At 40.3% G+C, this 26,233-nt stretch overlaps 2 protein-coding genes across 2 annotated transcripts; one reads left to right on the top strand and one right to left on the bottom strand.

Annotated features, from left to right (window-relative positions):
- Positions 1-7,449: 7,449 nt before the first annotated feature.
- Positions 7,450-10,349, top strand: LOC111916182 (WAT1-related protein At3g02690, chloroplastic). The gene is made up of 7 exons (XM_023911813.3): positions 7,450-8,176; positions 8,820-8,867; positions 8,971-9,093; positions 9,183-9,332; positions 9,586-9,757; positions 9,878-9,938; positions 10,048-10,349. Exons 1-7 carry the CDS (start codon positions 7,535-7,537, stop codon positions 10,148-10,150), a joined length of 1,299 nt encoding a protein of 432 aa, XP_023767581.1. The 5' UTR covers positions 7,450-7,534; the 3' UTR covers positions 10,151-10,349.
- Positions 10,350-10,468: 119 nt separating this feature from the next.
- Positions 10,469-11,981, bottom strand: LOC111916181 (uncharacterized protein At1g65710). The gene has a single exon (XM_023911812.3). It carries the CDS (start codon positions 11,883-11,885, stop codon positions 10,572-10,574), a length of 1,314 nt encoding a protein of 437 aa, XP_023767580.1. The 5' UTR covers positions 11,886-11,981; the 3' UTR covers positions 10,469-10,571.
- Between the last annotated feature and the right edge of the window lie 14,252 nt (positions 11,982-26,233).

Raw genomic sequence — 26,233 nt, 5'->3', positions numbered from 1 at the left:
CCAACCGTCCTTCTTCCGGACGAAGAGAATCGGCGTTCCCCATGGATAACTGCTAGGTCGAATGAACTGCTTGCCCAGCAGTTCCTGCAGCTGCGAAGACAACTCATGCATCTCAAGCGGTGCCAATCGGTACGGTGCCTTAGCGATAGGGGCCGCACCTGACACCAGGTTGATCCTGAACTCGACCTGCCTCTCCTAAGGTATCCCTGGCAACTCCTCCGGAAACACGTCTGAAAACTCCCTGACCACTAGTACATCAGAGAATCTGATCCCTGACTCGCGTATCTACCACGTACGCTAGATAACTCATATACCCATGCTGAATGTACTGCCGAGCCTGGCAGCTAAACAAAAACCTAAGCCTACTCTGGTGCCCTCACCATATATAACCAGTTCTCCCCCACTTGGGGTTCGAACTACCACTCGCTGGCCCTCGCAATCACTCATAGCATCGAACCTACTTAGCCAATCCATGCCCACAATCACACACACCTCCCTCATGGGAATCGGAATCAGATCTATCGGAAAGGACACCCCGAAAATCTCTAAGTCACATCCTCGATAAACTGAAGAGGCAGAAACCCCGTGCTCGTTGGCGATAGACAATCGCAATGGACACTCTAACTCGCCCACCGGCACACTGAACTCACTACTAAAGGACTGAGACACGAAGGACCGACTCGCCCCCGAGTCAAATAAGACCAAATCAGGAAAAGAGTTCACTAAGAACGTACCTAATTACAGGTACAACAGATAAGCGTACAATAGATAAATAAAATGAGATGAGGATAGAAACATACCAACAACCACATCTGGCACCACTCTGGCCTCCTCTGACGTGAGCTGGAAGGCATGACCCTGAGCCTTCAGAGGCTCTGTCCTAACTGGTCTCCCGTCCGTAATCCTCAGAGTAGCCGGCACTGCAGCCTGCACCGGCTTGGCGGAAAGTAACGGGCAGTTGGCCTTTAGATGACCAACCTGATCACAATGGTAACATAGCTTCATACTCAGTATCAGAGCGGCCTGGCGACAATCCTTCACATAGTGCCCCTCCTTGCCACACCTGTGGCACCCACTACTGGCTCAACATATTCCGGAATGAACCTTGCCGCACTTCCCACACTGATGGCTCTGCTGACTCCCTGTCCTCAAATCAGCGGTCTTTAGCAGCTTCGGTGCTGGCTGCGACTGTGTCGGGGCCGACCGTTGCTCCCTCAACTGCAGCTCAATCTCTAACTCTCGCCGCCTGGCAGCCTCCTGCAACTCCAGTAGAGTATCACATCAATGGGTAGATACAAACTGTCGGATGTCAGTCTTGAGCATACTCAGATAACGGGTCATCTGAGATTGTTCGGAAGCAAACTCTGGGCAGAACATCGCCCGCTCAGTGAACATACGGGTGATCTCTGTCATCGACTCTCCATCCTGCCTCAAACTCAGAAACTCCTATGCCAAACGTTCCCGCTCAACCCTCGGAATGTAACGAGCGCGGAACATATCCCTAAACTGCTCCCAAGTAACAGCAGCTCTCTGATCGTCAGTGTAAGCCCCAGTCGCAAGTCTCCACCAGTCCTTGGCTCCGGACCTAAGCAGGTTCAGAGCACACCTGACCTTTTGGTCAGTAGGACACGAGCAGGTGAAGAAACACCCCTCCACATCTGAAATCCATCTCATAGCCTTGATGGGATCCTGTGTCCTATCAAAGGTAGGGGCTTCGTGTTGTCGAAGTCCCAGTACTGAAAACCCCTACCTACGCCTCCCCCCGCCGTACATACAACTGATGCAGCTGCTGCGGCGGCTATCTCTGCGAGGGCTGCGTAACGCTCATCGAAATACTCCACCATGGTGGTCTTAATTGACCTGAACATTTTCAATAACTCGGCCCGGAACAACGCGGCAACCTCGTCATGCAGGATTGCTCGGATCCTGTCATCCATCTCATATGGCCTCATTTGGCCGATCGTATCGGGTGCTATCAGCTCCCCCTGTCCGCCGTCTCCTGATCCCGATCCTGATCCCGACCCGGATCCAGTCACAAAGCGCCTGGTCATCACCATTCTGAAACACAACACAAGGTATCAGATAGCTCATACAACAATTGGGGACCAACCCCCAACAAAACCTTAGGGGTTGTGACTTCCTTGTTACGCGTATGGGTCCTGTGCTTTCAGTAGTACGGGCCCATACTACCTTCCACACCTACCCATATTTGTCCCAAGTATCATCACAAGGCCCTAACAATACACATAATCATATCGAGCACTCAAGCCTCACTCCTAAAGGAAGGCTAAATGCCTCGAAGTCGGCGGACTCATCCTAACAACCTACCCACTCACGAAACTTCCCCCAACCTTGCAGCACTAGTGTATGCTAGCCATACATAATGTTGGACCCGATAGACTTTCGAATATCCAATTCTACCCTAAGCTCCCAATCAAACAAGAACAGAACATAAGGCTAAATCAAACATTCTCAGGCTATAAGATCTTAATTATGTATAACCGTGATGCATACACTAAATCACTACAGTAATGATGTTAATTTCATATAAGGGAAACCCTAGGCTAGCAGGCACCACGTAATCAGGCAATTCCATCATGTAATTCCTGAAGATCCCTATCCTAGTACTAGCATGCTGTTCTAACATATCATATAATCAAACAATTGTATGGTATTTTGGGGATTACTTACTGGCTCCGGCTGATCGTACACCTTGCATCCTCCTTTATTTATTTTGAAAACCAATTTCTTAAAACATTTTTTGAAAATATTTCCTTGATTTGAGACTGGATTCACATGAATGTTCCTCCAATTCACTCAAACCAAGGCTCTGATACCAACTTGTAACATCCAAAATTTCAAACCAATTTAAACTTTTTAAAACATATCAAGTTCATCAAAACATTACAACTTTGTTTTCAAAATATTGATTATCAAAGTTTTTCCCAAAAACATAAACATAATAGGAGGAGCTGTACGATCACGCCTTCGCCTTGTCGCGATCCTCTGATGTACCTGAAACAATAAAATGAAACTGTAAGCCCGGAAGCTTAGTGAGTTAACCCCAAAATACCGATACACATACATATCATCACCACTAAGCAGAACAACACATAATGGGTCCACAACCCTACAGACTGTAATACCCACGAGCCCACAATATGGGTCTCCCTTAGCCCGTAACTGGAATGCTCCCGAGCCCACAGTACGAGTCTCCCTTAGCCCATAACTAGAATGCTCCTAGGGTTTGTTAGCTACCGCACGAAGCAGTACAACCTCAACCCATCCCATGTAACAAACACATAAATCACAAGAATCGAGTATGCAATAATCATATAATAACACAGGCAGTCCTACTGACCTACCTAACAGGCATAACCACTATCATGCAACACGAAAGCATACTCAGCATCTAACACAGCTCAAGTAACATATCAAATGGGCTGGACTTGGTGCCTTAGACCCCTTAGTATAGTGAGGATAACTCACCTCGCAACTGACGTCAGAAACTAGAAAGCTTCCACTCCCAGATTACCAACACGAACTTCACAACCTATAATTACCATACAACCCTTTTTCATAAGTTTCCAAATTATCAGAATACTCTCAGGAGTCATCTGGTCAACTCTTGGTCAAAGTCAACAGTCCATGTTGACTCGACTCGTCGAGTGCAATTCACCGACTCGTCGAGTCCTCCCTGAACTCGAGAAGTCGTGAAATCCTTGATTGGCTCGTCGAGTCCTCCTTCAACTTGCCGAGCTCATACGCGTCCAAGAATCGGGGAACTTAGTCGACTTGCCGAGTTTTCTAACGACTCATCGAGTTCAAGGCAAACTTCAACGGACTCGACGAGTTGTTCATCAACTCGTCGAGTTCACGGCCAAATTCATCGGGCTCGCTGAGTTGTTCATCCAACTCGCCAAGTCTTCGCAAACCTTCATCCATGAAGACGCTTTTTAAGCCATGGCAAGGCTCCAGGTTACAGATCCAAGCCTCTAAGGCATGTTTATCACGTAAAGTTGCGAATTAAGGCTCTAAATGACCAATCTATGCTTCCAATGGGGTTTTACACCTTGGGAGAGTCTCATTCTTGCACAAGCTGGAAACTTTATGTACTAAGAAGCCCAAAGGAGCTCAGTTGTGAAGTTACAACTTCATATCTGAGGTTGCAAAGAAGCGGCATCTTCCAAACACACTATGAAACCCTAGAAGTTGCCCTAAAAAATGAATGAGGCTAGGGTAACGACTTATACCTCCCAGAAGATGCTAATCACAGAAGATCTTTGGTCCTTCAAGTTCCTTGCTGTTGAATGCTTGGTCTCCAAGCTCTTTTCTCTCCAAGAATCCCTCCTTCAAGCTTAAAATGCACAAGATGAGCTCACACACACGATCTGGACTTAAAAGGGACAAGAGGCAGTGAAGGGGAGGCTGGGGATGGCCAATGATCCTTTAAATAGGGTGAAATGCTCTGAAATTTAGGGTTTCATCTGCCAGCTCCTACTCATCGAGTCCCTTTGTGGACTCGGCGAGTAGATCACTAAAGTCGCGATCCCACCTCGCTGCTACTCGAAGAGTACGGTAGCCTTACTCGTCGAGTAGGACTTAAAACTAAAGAAATTCTTTATTTAAATCCATACCTGAGAATCGGGCGTTACAAAAACCTGATGGCCCAACAGAGCCCAAGACAACTACGCCCAAAAGACGTCCCACACTGAAGCCCAACATGCCAAACCCCTCTCGACTGAGTACACGGGGCGTACTTAGTTGTACGTTAAGCGTACATGCAATCTGGTGTGTACGCTGCACGTACAGACTTATACACCCAACGTACTCCTCCATTAAGCCCATTTTCAACATTAAGCACTTGATGCTCTAGATCAGGGTTCCAAACCACATATCTACTTCTTAAGGAACATCTAAACCCATAAAGTCATTGACTTGATGACTTTACATGCCTCAAAAGAACCCAACATCAACTTAAAGCATTAAACTTTCACCAAATGGGAACCAACTGATACATGGGGGATTCCAAACCCTAAAGGAGGCAACTTTATGCATCTAGAACCTCAGAAACACCAAGAATGGCAACTCATAGCTCCTGGAGTGGTACCAAACCACTAGATCTCATCCGTGGGACCAAAATGAACCAAAAACTCATACATGCTAGATCTAAGACATTAATGATCAAGTTCATAGCTTTTTACCTCAAACAAGCTGGAAGTGAAGCATATAATCCAGATCTATAAGCTCTTCCTTGATCCCCATCCTTGCACCAAATTCCATCTTCTTGGAAATGGACCAAACACACCAAAAATGGACACTATGAACTCAAAATACCATCATGAAGGATAAAGGACCATTTCTAGGGTTTTGGGGACTTAGAGGATGGTAAAGAGGCCAACCCTAAGGACTTAATGTGCTTATATAGGGTACACTCACTTAAAATTAGGGTTTTCCTCTAACCCTCATACGCCTCACGTACACCTCGTACGCCCAGCGTACGAGACTTCACATTCCCAATCAACCATCACACTACGATCAGCATAATCCACACTACGCCTCGCATACCCTCCTCTGCAGCAATACGTCCCACATACTCCCTAGGTACCCCCACGTACTAAGGTTTCCCCTAAAACCCTACATATTCCGAAGGCCATAACTTCTTCAATACACATCCGATTTTGATGATCCCTATATCCATGAAAAGGTAACGAGAAGTTTTATGCTTTAATCAACTTGTACTCGTTTTACCATATCCCCAACAAACATCCATTTCCATAGAAGCCCGACCTGACAAATTACCGAAATACCCTTTAACTCCAAAACATAAATTGAATACCCGGATCATCCAATATACATCATCCACCTCTAAATGAGTCCAAAACTAACTTCTTCAAGGATCATAAGCCTGTTAATACCCAATCCTTAATCACCACCTTGAATGGAAACGATTTGAAATAGGGTGTTACATAAGGAGCAAGTTTAAAGCTTTATACCTCAATGAAGTTGGAAAATGATGAGAGAAATCTGGATCCACAAGCTTAAGCCACACCAAAGAAACCTCTAAGTGTTCTTCTTCCTTCAAATCACCAAAACTCACTTCCAAGCTCAAACCTCACAAATGGCAATTAGGGTTTTGATATAAGGGTTTGGAAGAGTAGACACTGACCATAAGATGCACCCAAGGCAACATAAGTTGCTTAAATTGGGCATAAACCCTAAAAATTAGGGTTTTCCCCTACTTAGCGTACGCCCAACATACTCCCACGTACGCCCAGCATATGTGGGTGCCTCCGTGTCCAACCTTCAAGCCAGTACGCTCAGCGTACTCATAGAGTACGCCCAACGTAGTCGGCTAGGGACTAAAATGAAAAGAATTTTACAATTATGGTAGAAAAGGAACATACCTCTAAATCGCGAATGTTACAACCCAGGAACAAATGACAACAACTCCTACGAAGAGGTATGATAGACATAATAAAAACACATTTGTAAGTTCTTCAGGAACCAAAAAGCTTGTTGAAGAGCCTACTTAATCAAGTATGAAGTCAAAGAACTGAAGCAGGTGGAGAGGGAGGCGGGGAAGTGAACGATGGGAACATGGTAGCCGAGAAAGGTGAGGGAGGTAAGTGTAGAAAGGGAGGAGAGAATTGTGGTTGAAAGGGAGAAATGACAGAACAATTGGTGAGCCAAAGGGAAAAGATATGGCGGAAGGGAATGCTAGTATCGCAAATGGTGGCGGGTTGTGAGACGACGACTGCAACATAAGAGGAGGAGGGATCCGGTGGAGGAATGTCTCATAGGTAGAAAGTCTATGTTTGTGTTATTGTGTGTGTGTGTGTGTGAGAGAGAGAGAGAGAGAGAGAGAGAGAGAGAGAGAGAGAGAGAGAGAGAGAGAGAGAGAGAGAGAGAGAGAGCGAGAGAGAGAGTTTTGGGTGAAGCAGGGTAAGGTGTGTTTTGAAGTTTGTACTAAGTTGTAATTTATTTAATCATAGGCACAATAAACCTGATGATTAGGAAGGGGTTTACCGTGTGACCCCTTCACTTTTTACAAATGGACGTTTTAAATCCTAAAAACTTGAATTTGTACCCTAAGAAAGCAAAAAAAAAAAAAAAAAAAAACCTTTTAAAATAAAACTCATAAGTTAAAGTTAGTTAGACTACAATAAGGTGACATATTAGTATCCATGTAGGTCAAGACAATTCAACATCTAACTTGTAAACCGGATAAAATATTGATCATTCTCTTAATTAGAAGGTAATTTATTATTTAAGAACTAATTAAGAAAAAAGAATGGATTGGTTCGGTTGTGTGAGAGGAGCATCTCCCTTGTAAAAATACTTCATAGTTTCATAATTTTATTTACCTTAGACTTACCCTCGGATGTTATCTCAAATAGAGTTTCAACATGGTCAATATTTATAATCGAAGGCTAGATTATCTAACTGCAAGCTAAGGGATCATATTTTACTCATTTCAATTTTCAACCAACAAAACATGAGTCTAAAATAGTCAGGCAATCAACCGGGGGAAATGGCCTTTCCCTCTTCTTCTTTCCCGACCTGCCATGGCTGCACCTCGCCCTCCGCCACTTCCTCTTATTTTCCTTCCTTACCGACTACCTACCTCCGCTGCCGCCACGGTGTCACCAAAAACCACCTCCCCTTTTCTTCTACTTCTACATCTAAACCACTACTATCAATCTCACTACCACACCCATCTCTCCCCTTCACCACCCTCAAAATTTCCTCAAATCACATCCGCATCTCCTTCAAAACCCGAGCTTCTGATTCCGAAACCCAATTCGACACCCTCTCTTCACCAACATCATCTGAAATCGATTGTGTTGGAACCGGAACCGATGTGGAATGCGTTTTTCCCTCAGAGGGAAAGGGCGATTATGAAATTACCGAACCAGTAACAGCTTCGTTAACTGACGTAGTATTGGAATGGGCGTTACTGGTGTCGCCGTTTTTCTTCTGGGGTACGGCTATGGTGGCGATGAAGGAAGTTTTGCCCAAAACCGGACCCCTTTTCATCTCCTCCTTCCGATTGATTCCTTCTGGATTTTTATTGGTTGCTTTCGCTGCTTCTCGTGGCCGGAAAATGCCATCGGGACTAAATGCTTGGCTGTCTATTGCACTATTCTCCCTTGTTGATGCTACTTGTTTTCAGGTTAATTCGTTTCTTAGACTTCAATAAGTTTGTTAGCATGACTTCAAATTGTTCATATTTATTCATCTCTTCAAACAAAATCAATTGCGTTTGCATGAATAAGTTCGAATGATAACACATAGGTAACTCCCACTTGAGATTTGCAGCTAAATTGTAAAATCACAAGTTTCTCAAACATCCAAAGTGGAAATTTTTACAGATTTAATGGAGACAGGAGTATAAAAATTATATCTTTTTCATGATTCTTGTAACATTAAGAGGAAGGGCTCAATGCAAGAAATATCAAATTGCTTTCATTTATTTGTGTATTACAACGTCCTACTTTTATTTCTTTCTAGCATTGCATTTACATTTATTTTTCTTATTGCGCCATTGTAATTTAAACAATCTAACAATTATATCATTGTACTTTCAGATAACATTCCTATAATTGGGTTCTTCTCTTTAAAAAAACATTCCTATAATTGGGTAGAATTTTTCTAAGTATAATGTGGTAACAGGAAGAAATGAAAGTAACATTACTATTTCTTGTATTCAACCCATTGACCAATAGTCAAACATTTTATCAGCATACAAGTAAAGTCAACTCTTTCGATTTACTTGATTTGTATGAAATTTGATTATATTTTGTGATGCATTTCAGGGATTTTTAGCAAAAGGATTGGAAAAAACATCAGCAGGCCTTGGCAGTGTATGTTTTATATAAATTAGTTACATTTATAATCATAAGCTTAGTATTATTTATATTTATACAGGTCAAAAGTTTGACCAAATATATTGATATTTTATTTCAGGTTATAATTGATTCACAGCCTTTGACAGTTTCTATTCTTGCTTCCTTTTTATTCGGTGAAACTATCGGCTTAGTTGGAATTGCAGGTCTAATCCTCGGTGTTGTAGGCCTTGCACTTCTTGAGGTATATTAATTAATAAAACTTGTTGAGTGAAATGTAAAATTACATAATTATCCTTACTTTTTACTTTCATTTATTCTGATTATTGACAGATACCAGCAATTTCATTTAATGAAAATAATTTTTCGTTATGGGGGAGCGGGGAATGGTGGATGCTTCTAGCGGCTCAAAGCATGGCGGTGGGTACGGTTATGGTCCGGTGGGTTTCCAAATATTCGGATCCGGTTATGGCAACCGGGTGGGTAAGTAACAACTAACAACCCTACTTTCTCCAAGGGCATTTATGTCTTTTTTGCACAAACAAGAGATGGAGAGCGAGTCATTGTCTCTTATGTATGCCAAATGCAGGACAACTTGTTCTAATGACAATATATGAGAATCGTGTAAATTTGTAATGAGTACGAAGGTCAAATGTGTAAATTTGTAATAAACAGTTATATGAAAGTAAGTTGCTATTTCTTGCATTTAAAACTTCCATTGGAAATATTCTTGCAGCACTTGGTTCTAGGTGGGATTCCATTGGCGGTGTTGTCGATTCTTGCTCATGATCCCGCCGTCAGCGGAGGACTGAACGAGCTCACAACAAATGACGTTTTTGCCCTTTTGTATACTTCCGTGTTTGGTAGTGCTATTAGCTATGGTGTATACTTCTACAATGCTACAAGAGGTCATCTTCAATCTTCATTTTGATGATAGTATTTTGTATTGATTTGATGATTATATATTTATAGCATCATACTTTCATTTCTATAATTATACAATAATGTTACATTTTTGGAACTTGTAGGTAGCTTGACAAAGCTTAGCTCCCTTACCTTTCTAACTCCAATGTTTGCTTCGGTTTTTGGGTAAGTTCAATTACAATAATACAGTCCCAGTCTAATGCATGTCAAACACAGTATAACTTGTTTTGCATCATTTTGGTTTGATTCTTAATTTTGTTTTCTTGGTTTACAGTTTCCTTTATCTTGGCGAGACTTTCTCCCCAATTCAACTCACGGGAGCGGTTGTTACAGTTGGTGCCATATACATGGTCAACTACAAAAATGTTGTCAAATGAACCGAATTATTATATCAAATATATAGCGCGATTTAGAGGGCTCTTAATAGAGTTCCAAACAAGGTATATATGATCACACTTCAAGCAAATCTTGCTTAAAGGAATGGAATTTTCCATGATAGTTTTATGTGCTCATTAAGCACATTGAAACAATACTTGTAGATATACATTTCGATGTAATGTCAACTATTTAGCACTATGATCATGTTCTTTAGGTTTTTTATATGTGGAAAACACATGAATATTTTGTTTCACAGTGTTTTGGTATCTTCTATGTGTAAAAGACATAAATGCCATTTGGTTTCCGATCATTTAAAATAGTCCAAAAGATAAGAATTCAATTGTTGAAAAAACTTACATAAATGATTAGCAAGTTTACAAAAACACATAATACAAATGTACTGCAATTGATACAAACAATTTAAGTTAACGCAACCATTTTGCCATCAGCAATGGAGTAAGCACTTCGAGAACCACGCCCAATTCCCTTCTTTGGATAATAATCACGTAATTCTCTCTGAAATCCCCCCAATTGGCTCAATTTCTGCTCTCGTGTTATGGGTTCACCTGAATTTGATTCCCGGAAACCAGCGAAATTATTAGAATTAAGGTCAGCAACTGCGTCCATGATTGAGCAAGCTTTTGTAACACACGCCGGAAGTTCAAAAGCTGGTTGTGCTGTGGCGGCACCGCCACTATTATTGTTCTTTTGGTGGAAGTTGTGGATATCCTCAAGTAGCAAACTAGCGTAAGATGGTGGAGTAGGGTCAGAAATCGTTTCTGTATTCATGTCTAGATCACGAGATAACCTTCGGGTTCTTGGAGGAACCATCGCCGCCATTTTTGGGTTGCTGGACTGTGGAGTTCTAGCGGCGTTGTTGTCAATCTCTGCTAACGATTTCCTTCTATGACGCAAAGGATCAGTCTCCCCTCTGTCGATTTGTTCTTGGCTTGGGTTGTCGGTGAAAACCTGAAGGTGTGTCCTCGCCGGAGACACATTTCGCTTCACGTGAATCCTCTTAACAGTACTGGTATTTGGTTGTTCGCTACCACCATTGTTGCTCTTGTTAGTTGCTGGAACTGAAACCATCTTCGCCGGCCTATTGCTACTGCCGACATCGGTCGCCCCGGTGTTTACACTACGAAAAGGTGATTCAGACCTCCTACTAGGAGATATACTTATTCTTCTTTCTTTACTGCAAGACCTGTGGCGTCGCATTCTAGAAGGAGACGAAACCCTAACCTCCTCCCTGTGCCGGTGGTAGTGGTTGTGCAGTGCCTCATCGTTTTCAGTCTTATCATCATCACCGTCGTCATTCTTCAAACTGGCGTCCAAATCGGAATCGAAGCTCCTCTTGGAACGAGAGTATCTTCTTCTGCGATTAGGGTTTTGAGATCCGGAGGAATTATTCCGGCTAAGCCTGCCACATTGTATCAGAATCGCATCCACTTCTTCCTTGGTACAACTAGAGGCTCTCGTCCTAGCTCCTCCTGAACTCCGAGATTGAGCGTCGCCAGCTGTAGAACTAGGGTTTAACACATTGGGGTCGTCTTCATCTTCGTGTCTTTTGAGTTCATGGCTGATTCGGTGTTTGATGACGAAAATCTCCTTCTTGAAAACCTGTTGATCATTCTTCGTGTTCTGTGGTTGTTGAGGGCTCGATTTGAGGTCGGATTGCGGGGAAGCAGGCTGAAGAGCGGTGGTTTTGGTGTTCTTGCTGAAACAAGCACCCATAGATGAGAGAGAGAGAGAGAGAGAGAGAGAGAGAAGGGGTTGGGTGCGTTTTGAAAATTTGAATTTTAACGGAGGGGCCTATCCATAAAATGCAATTGATTAGAATTATAAATGAATATCATGTGACTTTAGTAAATGATAGGGATTGTTCAAAAAACATTTTTAAAAAAGTGTGTGCTAAATATGACAAATTTGTAAAAGGAAATGTTGAAAAACTTCGATTAATAATCGCATCTTATTTTTATTTTGCCCATAGGGGTTTCTATTTTTATTTTCTGTTTTGTTCTTCTCATTTTTACCAACATATTTTTTGCTGACTTGATAATTTTTTTTCCCAATGTGACATTACACGTTGATGTTGACGAGATAATGAGCTTGGTATGTTGGTAAAGATCGTCCAATGTCAAAGTGTCCATCATTGGCTCCCAATTTTAAAATGTAGATTGTATTGAGAAGTTTTGACAATGTCGTTATCATCAAATTGAAGGAGTTTCAATATTGATGAAGTTCAATCTAAGTACAAATCTAATTACAAATTGAAGGAGTTTCAATATTGAGAAGTTTTGACAATGTCGTTATCATCAAATTTGGCTAATTTGGTCTTTAAAGTTTTTTTTTTTGGTACATTAGACCATTAAACTCGTAAATGACCTTTTAATTACACAATTTTAGCAACTTTTAGAAGGTTTCCCGGTTATACGATGCCATTTTGTCAATTAATATATATTTTTTGTCTAATCTGATGCCACGTGAGATATGTCACGTCAATTAATGAAATACGACGCTTAAAGCCTTTTGTCTTCAGCTATCGAACTTCACTAGTCTTCTTCTTCATTATTGAGCTGTAAAAGAAACTGATTTAGGGTTTGTGAAGTATTCCTGTGATCGAGCTGAAAGAAACAAAGAACTCGCAGCAATGGCACAATCGAAACCTAATGGACTGTTTGCGATGGTGGAACTCAACTACCAAGGGGTATTTAATTGAAATCCTTTCTCTTACACTGGTGGTGTTAAAACCATCTTCAATGATGTTGACTTTTCTTCTATGACTTATTCTGAGTTTGTGACCTTCTGCGAACGTTTCATGCATGAAGAGTGTAAAAAGTTTTACTATTGTGAACCAGACATGTCCTTCATGGAAGGGCTTAATCCCATTTCAGATGATGTGGAATATTCTGCTTTTTATTTTTGATGCTTATGGAACAGATGGTGTAATTTCGGTTTATGTGGATCATATTGGGGTTGGTGTTGATGGGTGGCATGATGATGATGAACATGAGTCTTGTATTGATGGTGAAAATGAAGACAACATAGATGAACTTAGAAATGTTGCCTTTGAATTTAATGAGGATGTAGTGCATATGAATAGGACATCAAATGATCCTTTCTTGAGTAAGCTATGTGTTGATGATGATGATGATGCAAACAACATTGTAGATGATGACAATGGGAGAGAAGTTGAAGTTAACATACAAGCTCATTCCATATTTAATGAGCTATTACACTGGAAAAAACAAAAACCAATTCTAGGGATGAGATTTAAGGGTCCAGGGCAAGTAAAATCAATGTTGTGTAACTATGCTGTAGCTAATGGATATCAATTGTGTTTTGAAAAAAATGATCGGACAAGACTTTTGGTGAGGTGTAGCAAAGGTGCTTGCACATTTAGATTATGGGCTTCCTAGATGAGTGATGAAGAGAGTTTCCAAATCAAGTCACTAAAAGCAGATCATAATTGTGCTAGGAACTTCAAGTTTGGATCATTGGTGACATATGCATGGATTGGGAGTCACTATACCAAAGAGATTGTAGAAAGTCAGAAAATAAGTGTAAGGAAGCTTAGGTTAAAGGTAATGGCCAAGTTTGGTATCCAAGTTAGTATGGGGCAATGTAGAAGAGCAAAGAAGTATGCACTGAAACTTGTTGAAGGAAACCTTGTTGAACATTATGGTAAGCTATGGTCATATGGTCATGAGATTTTAAGGACAAATCCTGGGTCAACTGTGAAACTAGATATGGAGGATGGGCCAGATGGAAAGAAATATTTTAGCAAGTTCTATTGTTGTTTTCAAGGAGTTAAACAAGGTTGGATTGACGGGTGTAGAAGGGTAATTGGTCTAGATGGATGTTTTCTTAAAGGTGTTTGTACGGGATAATTGCTTTGTGCTATTGGGAGGGATGCAAATGACAAGATATATCCTATTGCTTGGGCAGTGGTTAATGTGGAGAACAAGCAGAATTGGAAGTGGTTTCTAGAGCTTCTCATTGATGATCTACACTTGAATTTAGGCAATGGTTTCAGTTTAATGTCAGACCAACATAAGGTTAGTATTTTACATAGTAATGCATTTATGTTAATTTTAGACTATCTGAATTTAACCTTTTTACTAATACAGGGTTTGATAGAGGCTGTTAAAGAGTTGCTGCCATATGTAGAGCACAAGCAGTGTGCTAGACATATTTGCCAGAATTTGCAGAAGAGATTTACTGGTGCCATATATCATACCTTGTTTTGGAGAGCATCTAAAGCCATAACTGAGCATGCTTTTAAAGTTGTGATGAAAGAAATTGAGACATTGAACCCAGAAGCCCATCAATATCTCATGGAGAAAGATCTAAAACATGGTCTAGAGCTTTTTTTCAAACTGGAAGGTGTTGTGATGCAGTTGAAAATGGGTTCTCAGAAAGTTTTAATGCTGTAATAGTAGATGCTAGGAAGAAGCCCATAATAACCATGTTAGAGGAGATAAGATTATACATGATGGACAGAATCTACAACATGAAATTAAAGGGACAACAATGGGGAAATCATATTTGTCCAGAGATAAGGGATAAGGTGAATTTGCTTAAAAAGCTCAAAGGCATTATTAGGTACTACCAAGTGGATTAAACCAGTTTGAGGTATGGGGAGCAATAGATGCATATGAGGTGGACTTAGAAAGAAAAACATGCTCATGTAGGTTGTGGCAATTGAATGGATATGGATGTGCTCATTCTGTAGCTAGCATATCCTTTCTTAATAGGGATGTAGAAGCCTATGTAGACAACATGTTTAGCACAACCACATTTAGAAAGGCATACAATTACAGAATTGCTCCCATAAATAGCAGTGACATGTGACCAGAGACAAACTATACTCCACCATTGCCTCCTATTAATAGAAGGATGCTTGGTAGGCCAACTACTAAGAGGAAGAAATCCACTACAAAGAATACAGGAACACACAGGGTTTCTAAGGCTGGAAAGAACATCAGATGTAGTATTTGCAAGGAGATAGGTCACAACAAGGACACTTGTCCACAGAGAAGGCCCCAAAAGTTAAATGTGAAGAAACAGAAGAAACAAAAAGTATGTGTGAACCAAAATGCAGGACAGGTAAAACAGTTTAAAATATAAGATTAATCAGATATAATTTGTTACTAACATAATTATATCATGCCATGTAGGGTAGTACAAGTGAACCTACTGATGTTGAATCTAGTAGTGCAGGGGATTTTATTCAATATGTGCAATTCACTCCACCTAGAAGTTATGAAGGTGATGAGGGTGTTATGGGTGAGGAAGCTGATGTGGTTGAGGAAGCTGTTGTGGTTGAGCAAGTTGTTCAAGATGAGGAGGCTGAGGAGGTTGATCCTGTTATCCAAGTTGATAATGTAAATGTTCAGGAGGTTGATGAGGTTAATCCTAATGCCCAAGTGGATAATGGTAATGTTCAGGAGTTTGCTCCTGTTAACCAAGTTCAGCAGGTTTGTGTTAGGCCAATTTCAGATATTTGAAGAGGATAAGGAGAAGAAAGTCAGAGAGAATACTGAAGCTGAAATTAGGCAAAACAATTGGTGGTGTTGATGATCCAGGAAATTCGAAGGGAAAAGCTCTTGTAATTCATTAGTGTTTATTGTAATTTGTGTTTAAAGTTTATGTAATGGGATGATGATAAATTGGATTTTAAGTTTATGTAATAGGATGATGGTAATTTATATTTAAAGTTTATGTAATAGGATGTTGGTAATTTATATTTAAGTATGTGTGACATTAAAGGGTATTTTGGTCATTTAAGTATGTATGAAAGAAAAAGGGTAATCTGGTCATTTAAGTATTTATGACAGAAAAGGGTAATTTGGTCATTTATTTATTGATGACAAATAAGGGTATGTAGGTAATTCATTTATGTATGCAAGAAAAGGGTAATTTGGTCATTCCGTATTTATGACAGAAAAGGGTAATTTTGTCATTTATTTATTGATGACAGATAAGGGTATGTAGGTAATTCATTTATGTATGCAAGAAAAAGGGTAATTTGGTCATTTAAGTATGTATGACAGAAAAGGGTAATTTGGTCATTCATTTATGTATGTAAGAAAAGGGTAATTTGGTCATTTAATTATGTATGATAGAAAAGGGTATGTTGGTCATTTATTTATGTATGCAAGAAAAGGGTATGTTGGTCATTTATTTATGTATGACATGAAGTATGAAAGTATGTTACCATTTTAAGTAAAATCATAACATTTGACTTTGAATATTTATGCATGGAAAAAATTGGAATAATGTGCATGCATGGGGATGTTTTATATGGCCCCGGATTTGGTTTTTTAATGGCTTCACAGGTCCCATTTTTTCATTATTAAAATGGTCCCCATACACATAGTGTACTTCCACATGGACCACTTCCTAATTAAATATATTTGTTGGGAATATAGACCATGCATATGTTTGATAAACATCATCTGATTATACAAAATGCCCTACAATTAGGACTTTGAATATTTTTTTACATTACTTATCATATGCCCTTTCATTAGGGACTTACCACCTTACAACATCAACACATTAAGGTTGATAACCCCAACTTATAACTAAAACCAGCTTCAATAGATACAAAATGCCCTTATGGAACTGACTTTCTAGTCTGCCTTTACAAAAAATACAAGGGATCCCAAAAAAACAAAAGCTTACCCTAACCAACCAAACTAACTACATTGACCCCCCTAACTTCAAAACACATAGGGCCAAGCAACCAACCAACAGGGCAACTATTATCCTGTACCTGCCTATTGCCTTCATTGCATCATGAACTTCTTTCTCACTCTTTGCCACCTTATATTGCTCCTGTGACAGCAGAAACTCCACTTCAGCAATCCTTCTCCTCAAATTGTTCATCTCAGACATTTCATCTTTGGCATCCAGTTTTTGCTTCAGAGAATATAGCCGGTTTTTGTAGTACCCGTCTGCCTGTTCTTCATCTTTCTATTCAAAGAAGCTACATTTCCTCAACCTAGTCTATAAAAAGACAATAAAATTAGGGTTTGACTGACAATCACAAATCAACTACCTTTAATGTACCAGCGAAATGGGTTTTATTCATAGTGATCGTCAAGAAGGAAATAAAATTAGGGTTTTTAACAGATGAAACAAAATACAAATACACCATTGTCGTTTTTATAGATAGAAACAACACATCAAACCATAAAATACTAACTTATCAAAATCAAGAGAATCGGGACCTACCATACTGTTTTGACAATTCCAGAATCGCCTCACAGGGTTTGTTATCTTCCAACAGGTTCGTTCTTTAGCTGGAACGACACAATCACAAACCTTTACCCCTTCTTGCGACTGAACATGAGTGACTTGTAGTTGATTCCTTGACGTTGATGAGCTCGAAGACATTCTTCTTCAGGATGGAAATAGTCGGGGAGGGAGAACTCTTTGACTTTTCAGAGAAGGGTAAGTAAAGATTGAAAGGAGGTCCGAATGAGGGTTTCAATTAATAAGCCTGTATCGACAACTGGACCACGTAAGCTTATTGGACACATCAGCGTGCCACATAAGCATTGTAACCGGGAAACCTTCTAAAATGGTGTAATTAAAAGGTCATTTACGAGTTTAATGGTCTAATGTACCAAAAAAAAACTTTAAGGATCAAATTAGCCAAATGTTAAAAGTTCCATGTGCTACAGTGACATTATCCCATTTTAAAATGTAGATTGTATTGAGAAGTTTTGACAATGTCGTTATCATCAAATTGAAGGAGTTTCAATATTGATGAAGTTCAATCTAAGTACAAATCTACATGTATATGTAAAAGTGAAATATCTAAGTACAAATCTACATGTATATGTAAATGTGAAATACAATCGAAGACTTATACGAGTTGGAGTAAGGATAATATTGATCAAAAGTTTAGGAGTTGGCCTACTTAGATGGTGAGTAACTTGATTTTTTTTCTCCAACATTTTTTTCGAAAAAAAATCTTATGGAATATGCATGATGCAAGTAAGAAATGCAACTACTTCTATTCGATGGACATCGGACTTCCAAATGACTATATATTTATGTTATAGGAATAAGGAAGTAATGTATTTGAAACTTGAATGTAACGACCCAAAAATCAAAGGTAAAATTTTATTTTTATTATAGCCAAAACATTATTTTAACTCTGTTTAAGACAACAAAAACTATTTCAATTAAACAAATATCAGAGTTCATTCCTAGAAATCACATATTGCGTAAAACATGTGGTGTGTGCATTGCAATCGTCACGAGCTCTTCCATTTGAAAATTGGAGTACCTGAAACAAAACTAAAATCCGTAAGCACAAAGCTTAGTGAGTTCCCCAAAATACCATAAACATACAACCACAGAATATCATACAATATACATATAATTGTCATGGGCTCCCCCGCATGGTCTTTATCCGGAATGACATGGGCTCCCCTCATGGTCTTTGCCTGGATTGTCATTGGCTCCCTCATGGTTTGATATCCAACTGGCTCGGGATCCCCCTGAGGTCTTCTATGCAAGTATCACAGAGACAACTAGCATACTACATATCATAGAACAATTATCATGCCACATAACACATAATGGGTCGCATTGGTGCCTTCGACCCATGGATATAGTGAGGAGACTCACCTCGATCTGCAAAAGCTCACTGAAAGAATCCCTTGTTGCTGCCCTGACGACTTCCCGAACTAGCAATACCCAAACAACATTCAATTAACAACGGAAATCCAAATCATGATCCAAAATCCAAACTTGGGGTAAAATGACCATTTTACCCCTAGCCCATCAAGACTCACAACCAAGGCCCAAGCCCAAAACCAACAAGGCCCAAAATTATAAGATCCATAAAAGCCCACTAATGGCCCAATTTTCCATATCGGACCCAATCCCATATGGGTCTTATCCTAAGCCCATATTTTCCTCGAATACAATTCAGGTTACCTTAAACACCCCTTAGGACAAACTTAGTCAAAAGCATAAGTCAAAAGTCAAAGTCAACGCTCTGAGTTGACTCAACTCACCCAGTTGTCCCTCAACTCGTCAATTTTCCCATTAAACTATAGAATTGCGAAAAGTCGATCCAACTCGCCGAGTTCATCCACGAATTCGCCGATTTTCCTCTCTTTTCAATAGAATCGGGAAAAACCCAAACCAACTCGTCGAGTTCCCCCTATGAACTCGTTGATTTCTTTAGTTAGCCAACCTACTTAATATATTAAGCCATTATTCTTCAAACCAAAGCCCTATCTTCCAAATCTAGCTTGAAAATATGTCTAGAAAGGTAAAGTTTCCAACTTTACCCATTAAGAACCACCTCAAAGGCATTAAGCTCAAAACCTAATCCAAAAAGGCTTATGTCTTAATCCAAAAATACCATATCCTCAAGATAGAGCTAATGAACACAGATCTGGACCTTAAGGCTAAAAGGTCACGTAATGTCTTCAACTTTACTCACATGTATGGCCAAATGAAGCTAAAAAGGCCAAAACAAAGGCTTAAAGGATGCATGGAGCTCTTAGGGCCATAAAGTTGGTACCTTTATGCCATGAAAGCTCCTTAAGACCCTAGATCTGAAAGGGTTTGTCTAAATGAGACGTCCAACTCCTAACAACCACTCTATTTGGACCAACATAAGCAAAAGAACACTAAGATGAAGATCTAAGCAACCATAAAGCAAGGTTGAGACTTTTACCAGAAAGATGTCGAGAATGAAGCAAGGATTCGAGATCTAACAGCTCCTTCTTATATCACCAACTCTCACCAAGCTTCCTTTCCTTCTAGTGGCTCCAAACACACTACCAAAGCACTCAAAATGGCTCACAACACTAAAAAATGCCTTAGGGTTTCGAGATTAGGGTTTAGGACAGTGGAGGCTGGAAATGAGGCCAACAAATGCGGTTTAAGTTGTTTAAATAGGGTGCAAAGCCCCGAAATTAGGGTTTCCCAAACCACATCCAACTCGTCGAGTTGGTCCTCTCCAACTCGTCGAGTTGGTCTTCAAAAACATGTGTGACCAATACTTCCAACATGTCGAGTTTTTCCCCCAAACTCGACGAGTTGGCCTTAAAAAATGAAGTTTTATTTCCATAATTGACCTTCTAGATTCCAGATGTCACAACTCTCCCCCATTTAAATTAGATTTCGTCTTTGAAATTGCTCCTTATTATCAATCATATCAAAACAATCAGCCTGATGATCATGATCAGAAATTTTGCGGACAAAATAACCTTCCTAAGGCAACCGAAACCTAACCCGAAACTTTTATCCTGAAAATGACACCCAAACCTTATGAGTCCTGAAATCTACAATGACCAGACTTCCCGATAGATCGTCCGTGCTGAAACAACTCATGCCTTCTCTTAACGAATAGTAACCAATCATAACCCTTCCAACTCTAATCATACAATTGATGGGTTTTAGCCATAAGAACTTTCCTATGTGCGCATGCAAAACCCTAATGCTCGAATCTAGGCTTTCTAATAAACATGCTTTGAATCCAAGTCTTCTAATGACTAATTAGGTTAAATAACAACATTGAAACAGATCTAGAATCATACCTTTGAGTTCCTTGTTGATCTTGAGGTCTTGGAGCTTCTAGAGTCACAAATGTCACTCCTCTAATGGCTTACAAACACCAATAGCAATAAGAATGATTTAGGAGAGAGGAGAGGGGAGGAATTTCGACCAGAGGTTCCTTACTATAGGAGATGTCACGAATTCCCTATGCCATGGGGTCTATTTATACTTGTAGACTCCTTAAGGGTTACAACATAAACCCTAATTGGATAATCTTCTCTTAAGGCTATCCAAATCCATTCCATAGATAAGCATATGGACGATTTTAGCTATCCTAAAGCTCTCCATACCATATCCAAATGGATTTACAGTCTAAAGCTTAACTATCAAACAATTGACAGTTTATACCCCTTTATTTAATTAATCTCTTTAAGTCACCAAATTAATTCTAATTAATTCTATGACTTATATTAATCAAATAACAAATATATTATTCATTATATTATTCCCATAATATATTAATAATATTTACTCTCTCTTATTAAATCATCCTATCAAGTTGCTATGGTGAAGGCAACCCAAAAGGACTATGCACAACCGGATCAAATACTTGACTAATATAGTTACAGCCTTAGACACTATTCCAACAGTCTCCCACTTGGATAAGTCTAGTAACTATACAAGTACAATTCGGTTTGCAATCGTAGCTCTCAAAGACGCTGTCAACTCTGATCTAATCAATCTTGTCCTTTAGATAAGGGAATGTACAGTCCTCTGTTAGATATCATGCTGACAATCCTATGGAATGGTTAGCCAAGCATTTAGGTTTCTCGATCTCTGATTTATTTGACATAGAACTTAATCGAACACATCAATTCAGTTCTGACCGGGCCCGGCACATAAGTCAAATCAAATCATCGAGAGGCCGAGATATCGCTTTTACCTTCTTAGATAAAAGATACAGATAAACTTTGACTTATATGCATTTACTTATTCATTAACCAACTATACACAACAATGCGTTTTATAACACCGAGTTACTGATGCGTTTTCGCATTATCAATGTACAACCAATTAACAAATAACAAACCATATATCTAGGTTTTAAGACTATATGATATTATCGTCTTGCGATCACCCTTTTATATCTTATTCCATAAGGTGATTCCAGCAAGCGCGGGTTTATTCCAATGCTCAAAACTAGTTCATAAGCACTCATGAACGTTGCAGCAATCTTTTGCTATGTCTAACACCATTTAGACATTCTACACACCAATTCATGACAATCTTCATTCATATCTACTCCCAACATATGAACGATTGTGGACCATTTGAACAATTCGATTATTCCTAATAATTTCAATTATTCTGGAAGTCAAAACATGCAAAGTGAAACAATAGCTAAACAATTAACATAAGATAGTAACATTACTCATAAATAAAACTCCTTTATTTATTCATCAAATGTCAATTACATTTATCTATTACACGTTTCTAATACTATCTAATCTATGCTAATATCATCCTTCAGCCCAATACTCCTAGCATGCTGTAAGTGCTTAACCCTACTCAGTCCCTTTGTAAGCGGATCTGCTGGGTTATCTTCTGATGATATCCTCTTCACTACGAGTTGTCCTTCTTCTACACGATGTCTAATGAAGTGATATTTTCTGTCAATATGTCTGAATCTACCATTATCCCTCGGTTCCTTGGTTAAGGCAACCGCACCTTCGTTATCACAGAAAATCTCTACTGGCTCCTTTATGGCAGGTACAACTCCAAGATCACCGATGAAGTTCTTTAGCCATATTGCCTCCTTCGACGCTTCGCTCGCTGCAATGTACTCTGATTCGCACGTTGAATCAGCTATGGTTTCTTGCTTGGAACTCTTCCATGTCACTGCTCCTCCATTTAGGGTAAAGACCCAGCCCGACTGCGAACGATAGTTGTCCCTGTCGGTCTGAAAGCTGGCGTCACTATACCCTCGCACCTTCAAGTCATCACTCCCTCCGAGGACTAACAACCATTCCTTCGTCCTCCGAAGGTACTTAAGGATATTCTTCACCGCAATCCAATGTGCTTTGCCAGGATTCCCTTGATATCTGCTAACCATGCTCAAAGCGAAGGCTACATCAGGGCGAGTACAAGTCATAGCGTACATGATTGAGCCAACTGCGGAAGCGTATGGTACTCGGCTCATTTCTGCTATCTCAGCTTCGGTACTCGGACTTTGAGTCTTACTCAACTTGGCATTACTTTGTATCGATAGTTCTCCCTTCTTTGAGTTTTCCATACTAAAACGTTTTAGTACTTTCTCTAAGTAAGTATTCTGACTAAGTCCAATTAGTCTCTTACTTCTTTCTCTTACTATCCTTATTCCCAAAATGTAAGAAGCCTCTCCGAGGTCCTTCATAGCGAAGCACTTCCCGAGCCAGGACTTAATCTCCTGCAGAGTCGGGATGTCGTTTCCTATGAGTAATATGTCATCGACATATAGAACGAGGAAGCTTACTATACTCCCACTGGCTTTGACATATACACAAGACTCGTCTTCGCTTCGTACAAATCCAAACTCTTTGACTTTCTCATCGAAGCAAAGATTCCATCTGCGAGACGCTTGCTTAAGTCCATAAATGGACTTCTCAAGCTTACACACTCTATTCGGATGCTTCGGATCCACAAACCCCTCGGGCTGAGCCATGTAAACATCCTCAGCCAACTTGTCATTAAGGAAAGCGGTCTTGACATCCATTTGCCAAATTTCATAATCATGAAATGCGGCAATAACTAGCATCACTCTAATAGATTTAATCTTCGCAACTGGTGAGAAGGTCTCATCATAGTCAACTCCAGGAGTTTGAGTAAAGCCCTTCGCAACCAATCGCACTTTATATGTGTGCACGTTTCCATCCACGTCGGTCTTCTTCTTGAAGATCCATTTGCACCCAACGGTCTTACGTCCGGGCACATAATCAACCAAATTCCAAACTTGGTTATCATACATGGATTGGATCTCGCTATCCATTGCCTCTTTCCATTTCGCAGACTCCGGGCCTGCCATGGCTTCCTTATAGCTATTAGGTTCATCAAGATTTATTAGTGTACCATCACTGATATACGTGTCCCCTTCGGTAGTAATATGAAAACCATAAAACTGGGGTAGAACTCTAACTCTATCGGAACGTCTAAGAGGTAAGGATTCGTCAATCGGTTCAACCGGAGTTTCCTCCTCGGGTTGAGTGCCAGCGGTAGAGGTTCCTTCATCTATCGACTCTTGAATCTCTTCAAGCTTGATTTGCCTCCCACTGTCTCCTTGGCTTATGAGTTCTCGCTCTCGGAAAACTCCTCTCCTCGCAACGAAGACAACATTGTCCTTCGGTCTATAGAAGAGATATCCAAAGGATGTCTGCGGGTAGCCGATGAAAATACATCGCTCACTTCGAGGTTCAAGCTTGTCGTGAGTATCTCGTCTTACGAAAGCCTCACAACCCCAAACCTTGATATGTGCCAACGAGGGAGCTTTCCCTGTCCACATCTCGTGAGGTGTTTTGGCAACCTTCTTAGTAGGGACTCGGTTAAGGATATGAGCGGCAGTCTCTAAGGCATACCCCCAAAAAGAGATAGGTAGTGAAGCACGACTCATCATAGAGCGAACCATATCCAATAAGGTTCGATTACGCCTTTCTGCCACACCATTCAACTGCGGTGTCCTAGGAGGCGTCAATTGCGAAACTATTCCACACTCCTTGAGATAATCGTGGAATTCAAGACTTAGGTACTCTCCTCCTCGATCGGATCGAAGCATCTTGATTTTCCTGCCCAATTGATTCTCCACTTCATTCTTGAACTCTTTGAACTTTTCAAAGGTTTCTGACTTTTGCTTGATTAAGTAGATATACCCATATCTACTATAGTCATCGGTAAAAGTCACGTAGAAGCGGTTCCCATCCTTCGTGGTTGATCTAAACGGTCCACATACATCGGTATGTATTAGGTCCAATAGACCTTCACCCCTTTCACATGTACTCGTGAAGGGTGACTTGGTCATCTTTCCAAGCAAACAAGACTCGCATGTGTCATCTTCCCTAAGGTCGAATGACTCCAACACTCCATCCTTTTGGAGTTGGGCTATGCGTTTCTTGTTGACATGTCCAAGACGACAATGCCACAAGGATGCTTTATCCATACTAGTGGAAGAATCAATATTCAAAACATCATTTCCTAAGTTATCAACAATCATAACAGTTTCATATATTCCATTACATGGTATAGCTTCAAAGTAAAAGACACCATTTAGATAAGCTAAAATAGAACCATTCTCATTATTAAAAGAAAATCTAAATCCTTGTCTATATAAACCATGAAATGAAATGATGTTTCTAGCCATTTCTGGCGAATAGCAACAATTGTTCAAATCTAAAACCAAACTATTCCTAAGCACTAAAGATTACACTCCAATCTTGGTTACAGGCGACGATCTTCTGTTCCCCATGATTAGATTTATCCTTCCTTGCTCCACATCCCTACTTCTTCTTAGTCCCTGCACATTAGAACAAATGTGATAACCACAACCGGTATCAAGAACCCAAGAAATAGCATGATTAGAATCGTTAGATTTGATTGTGTATATACCTGCGAAAGATGGCTTGATCTTTCCTTCTTTGATTGCTTGCAGGTAATCTGGGCAGCTTCTCTTCCAATGTCCTATCTTGTGGCAGTGGTGGCACTCTGCCTCCTTCGGGTTAGAGCAGGGCTTAGCAGGATCAACTTTGGTCCCACTAGAAGAGGCACCATCTCGGGCTTTCGCCTTGCGATAGTTCTTCGATGAAGCTTTCCTCTTCTTTCCCTTCCCTTGACCAATAGCCAAGACAGGAGCAGCGGACGGATTGGGAGTAGGTGCAACAGACTTGTCCTTGAAGTTGCTCTCAGCAACCCTCAAGAGACCTTGGAGCTTGCTTAGGGTGACCTCTTCTTTGTTCATGTGGTAGGTCATCCTAAATTGGTTGTACATCGGAGGCAAAGAGTGAAGCACCATGTCGATCGCCAAGTCTTCACCGAAGTCAACATTTAACTTGCGAAGGCGGTCGACATACCTTTGCATCTTTTGCAAGTGCAGGGTAAGAGATTCTCCATGACCCATCTTCGCGGAAATCATGTTAGTGAAAATCTCATACCGCTCTTGTCTCGCGTTTTGGTGGTACCTCTCCAATAAGTCTTGGTGCATCTCGTACGGGTACATGTCCTCGTAGGACTTTTGGAATTCGAAGTTCATGGTAGCGATCATGATGCAATGTACCTTCGTTGCATCTCGCTCATGAGTTTCAAAGGCGGTGACTTCGGCTGGAGTGGCGATTTTGGTGTTGATTTTCTCGAGCTTCTCATCAAGGACATACTCCTTGTCCTCATAGCGAGCAATGGTGCGAATGTATCTTATCCATTCGCTAAAGTTCGTTCCATCGAAGGTGACCTTTTGGCAAAGGCTCATCAACGTGAAAGAACTAGCAGCAACGTTGTTTGCATTCGACATCTATAATTAGAAAAGGACA

This window comes from Lactuca sativa, chromosome 8, assembly GCF_002870075.4.
Source record: "Lactuca sativa cultivar Salinas chromosome 8, Lsat_Salinas_v11, whole genome shotgun sequence".
Taxonomy (NCBI): domain Eukaryota; kingdom Viridiplantae; phylum Streptophyta; class Magnoliopsida; order Asterales; family Asteraceae; genus Lactuca; species Lactuca sativa.
This window is presented reverse-complemented; position numbering and strand designations above follow the sequence as displayed.

Excerpts from the sequence above, each read along its gene's own strand:
- LOC111916181 (XM_023911812.3), bottom strand. The coding sequence starts at position 11,885 with ATGGGTGCTTGTTTCAGCAAGAACACCAAAACCACCGCTCTTCAGCCT.
- LOC111916182 (XM_023911813.3), top strand. The coding sequence starts at position 7,535 with ATGGCCTTTCCCTCTTCTTCTTTCCCGACCTGCCATGGCTGCACCTCG. Across the intron at positions 9,094-9,182 it reads TAGGCCTTGCACTTCTTGAG|ATACCAGCAATTTCATTTAA; the intron begins GTATATTAATTA and ends GATTATTGACAG. Across the intron at positions 9,939-10,047 it reads ATGTTTGCTTCGGTTTTTGG|TTTCCTTTATCTTGGCGAGA; the intron begins GTAAGTTCAATT and ends CTTGGTTTACAG.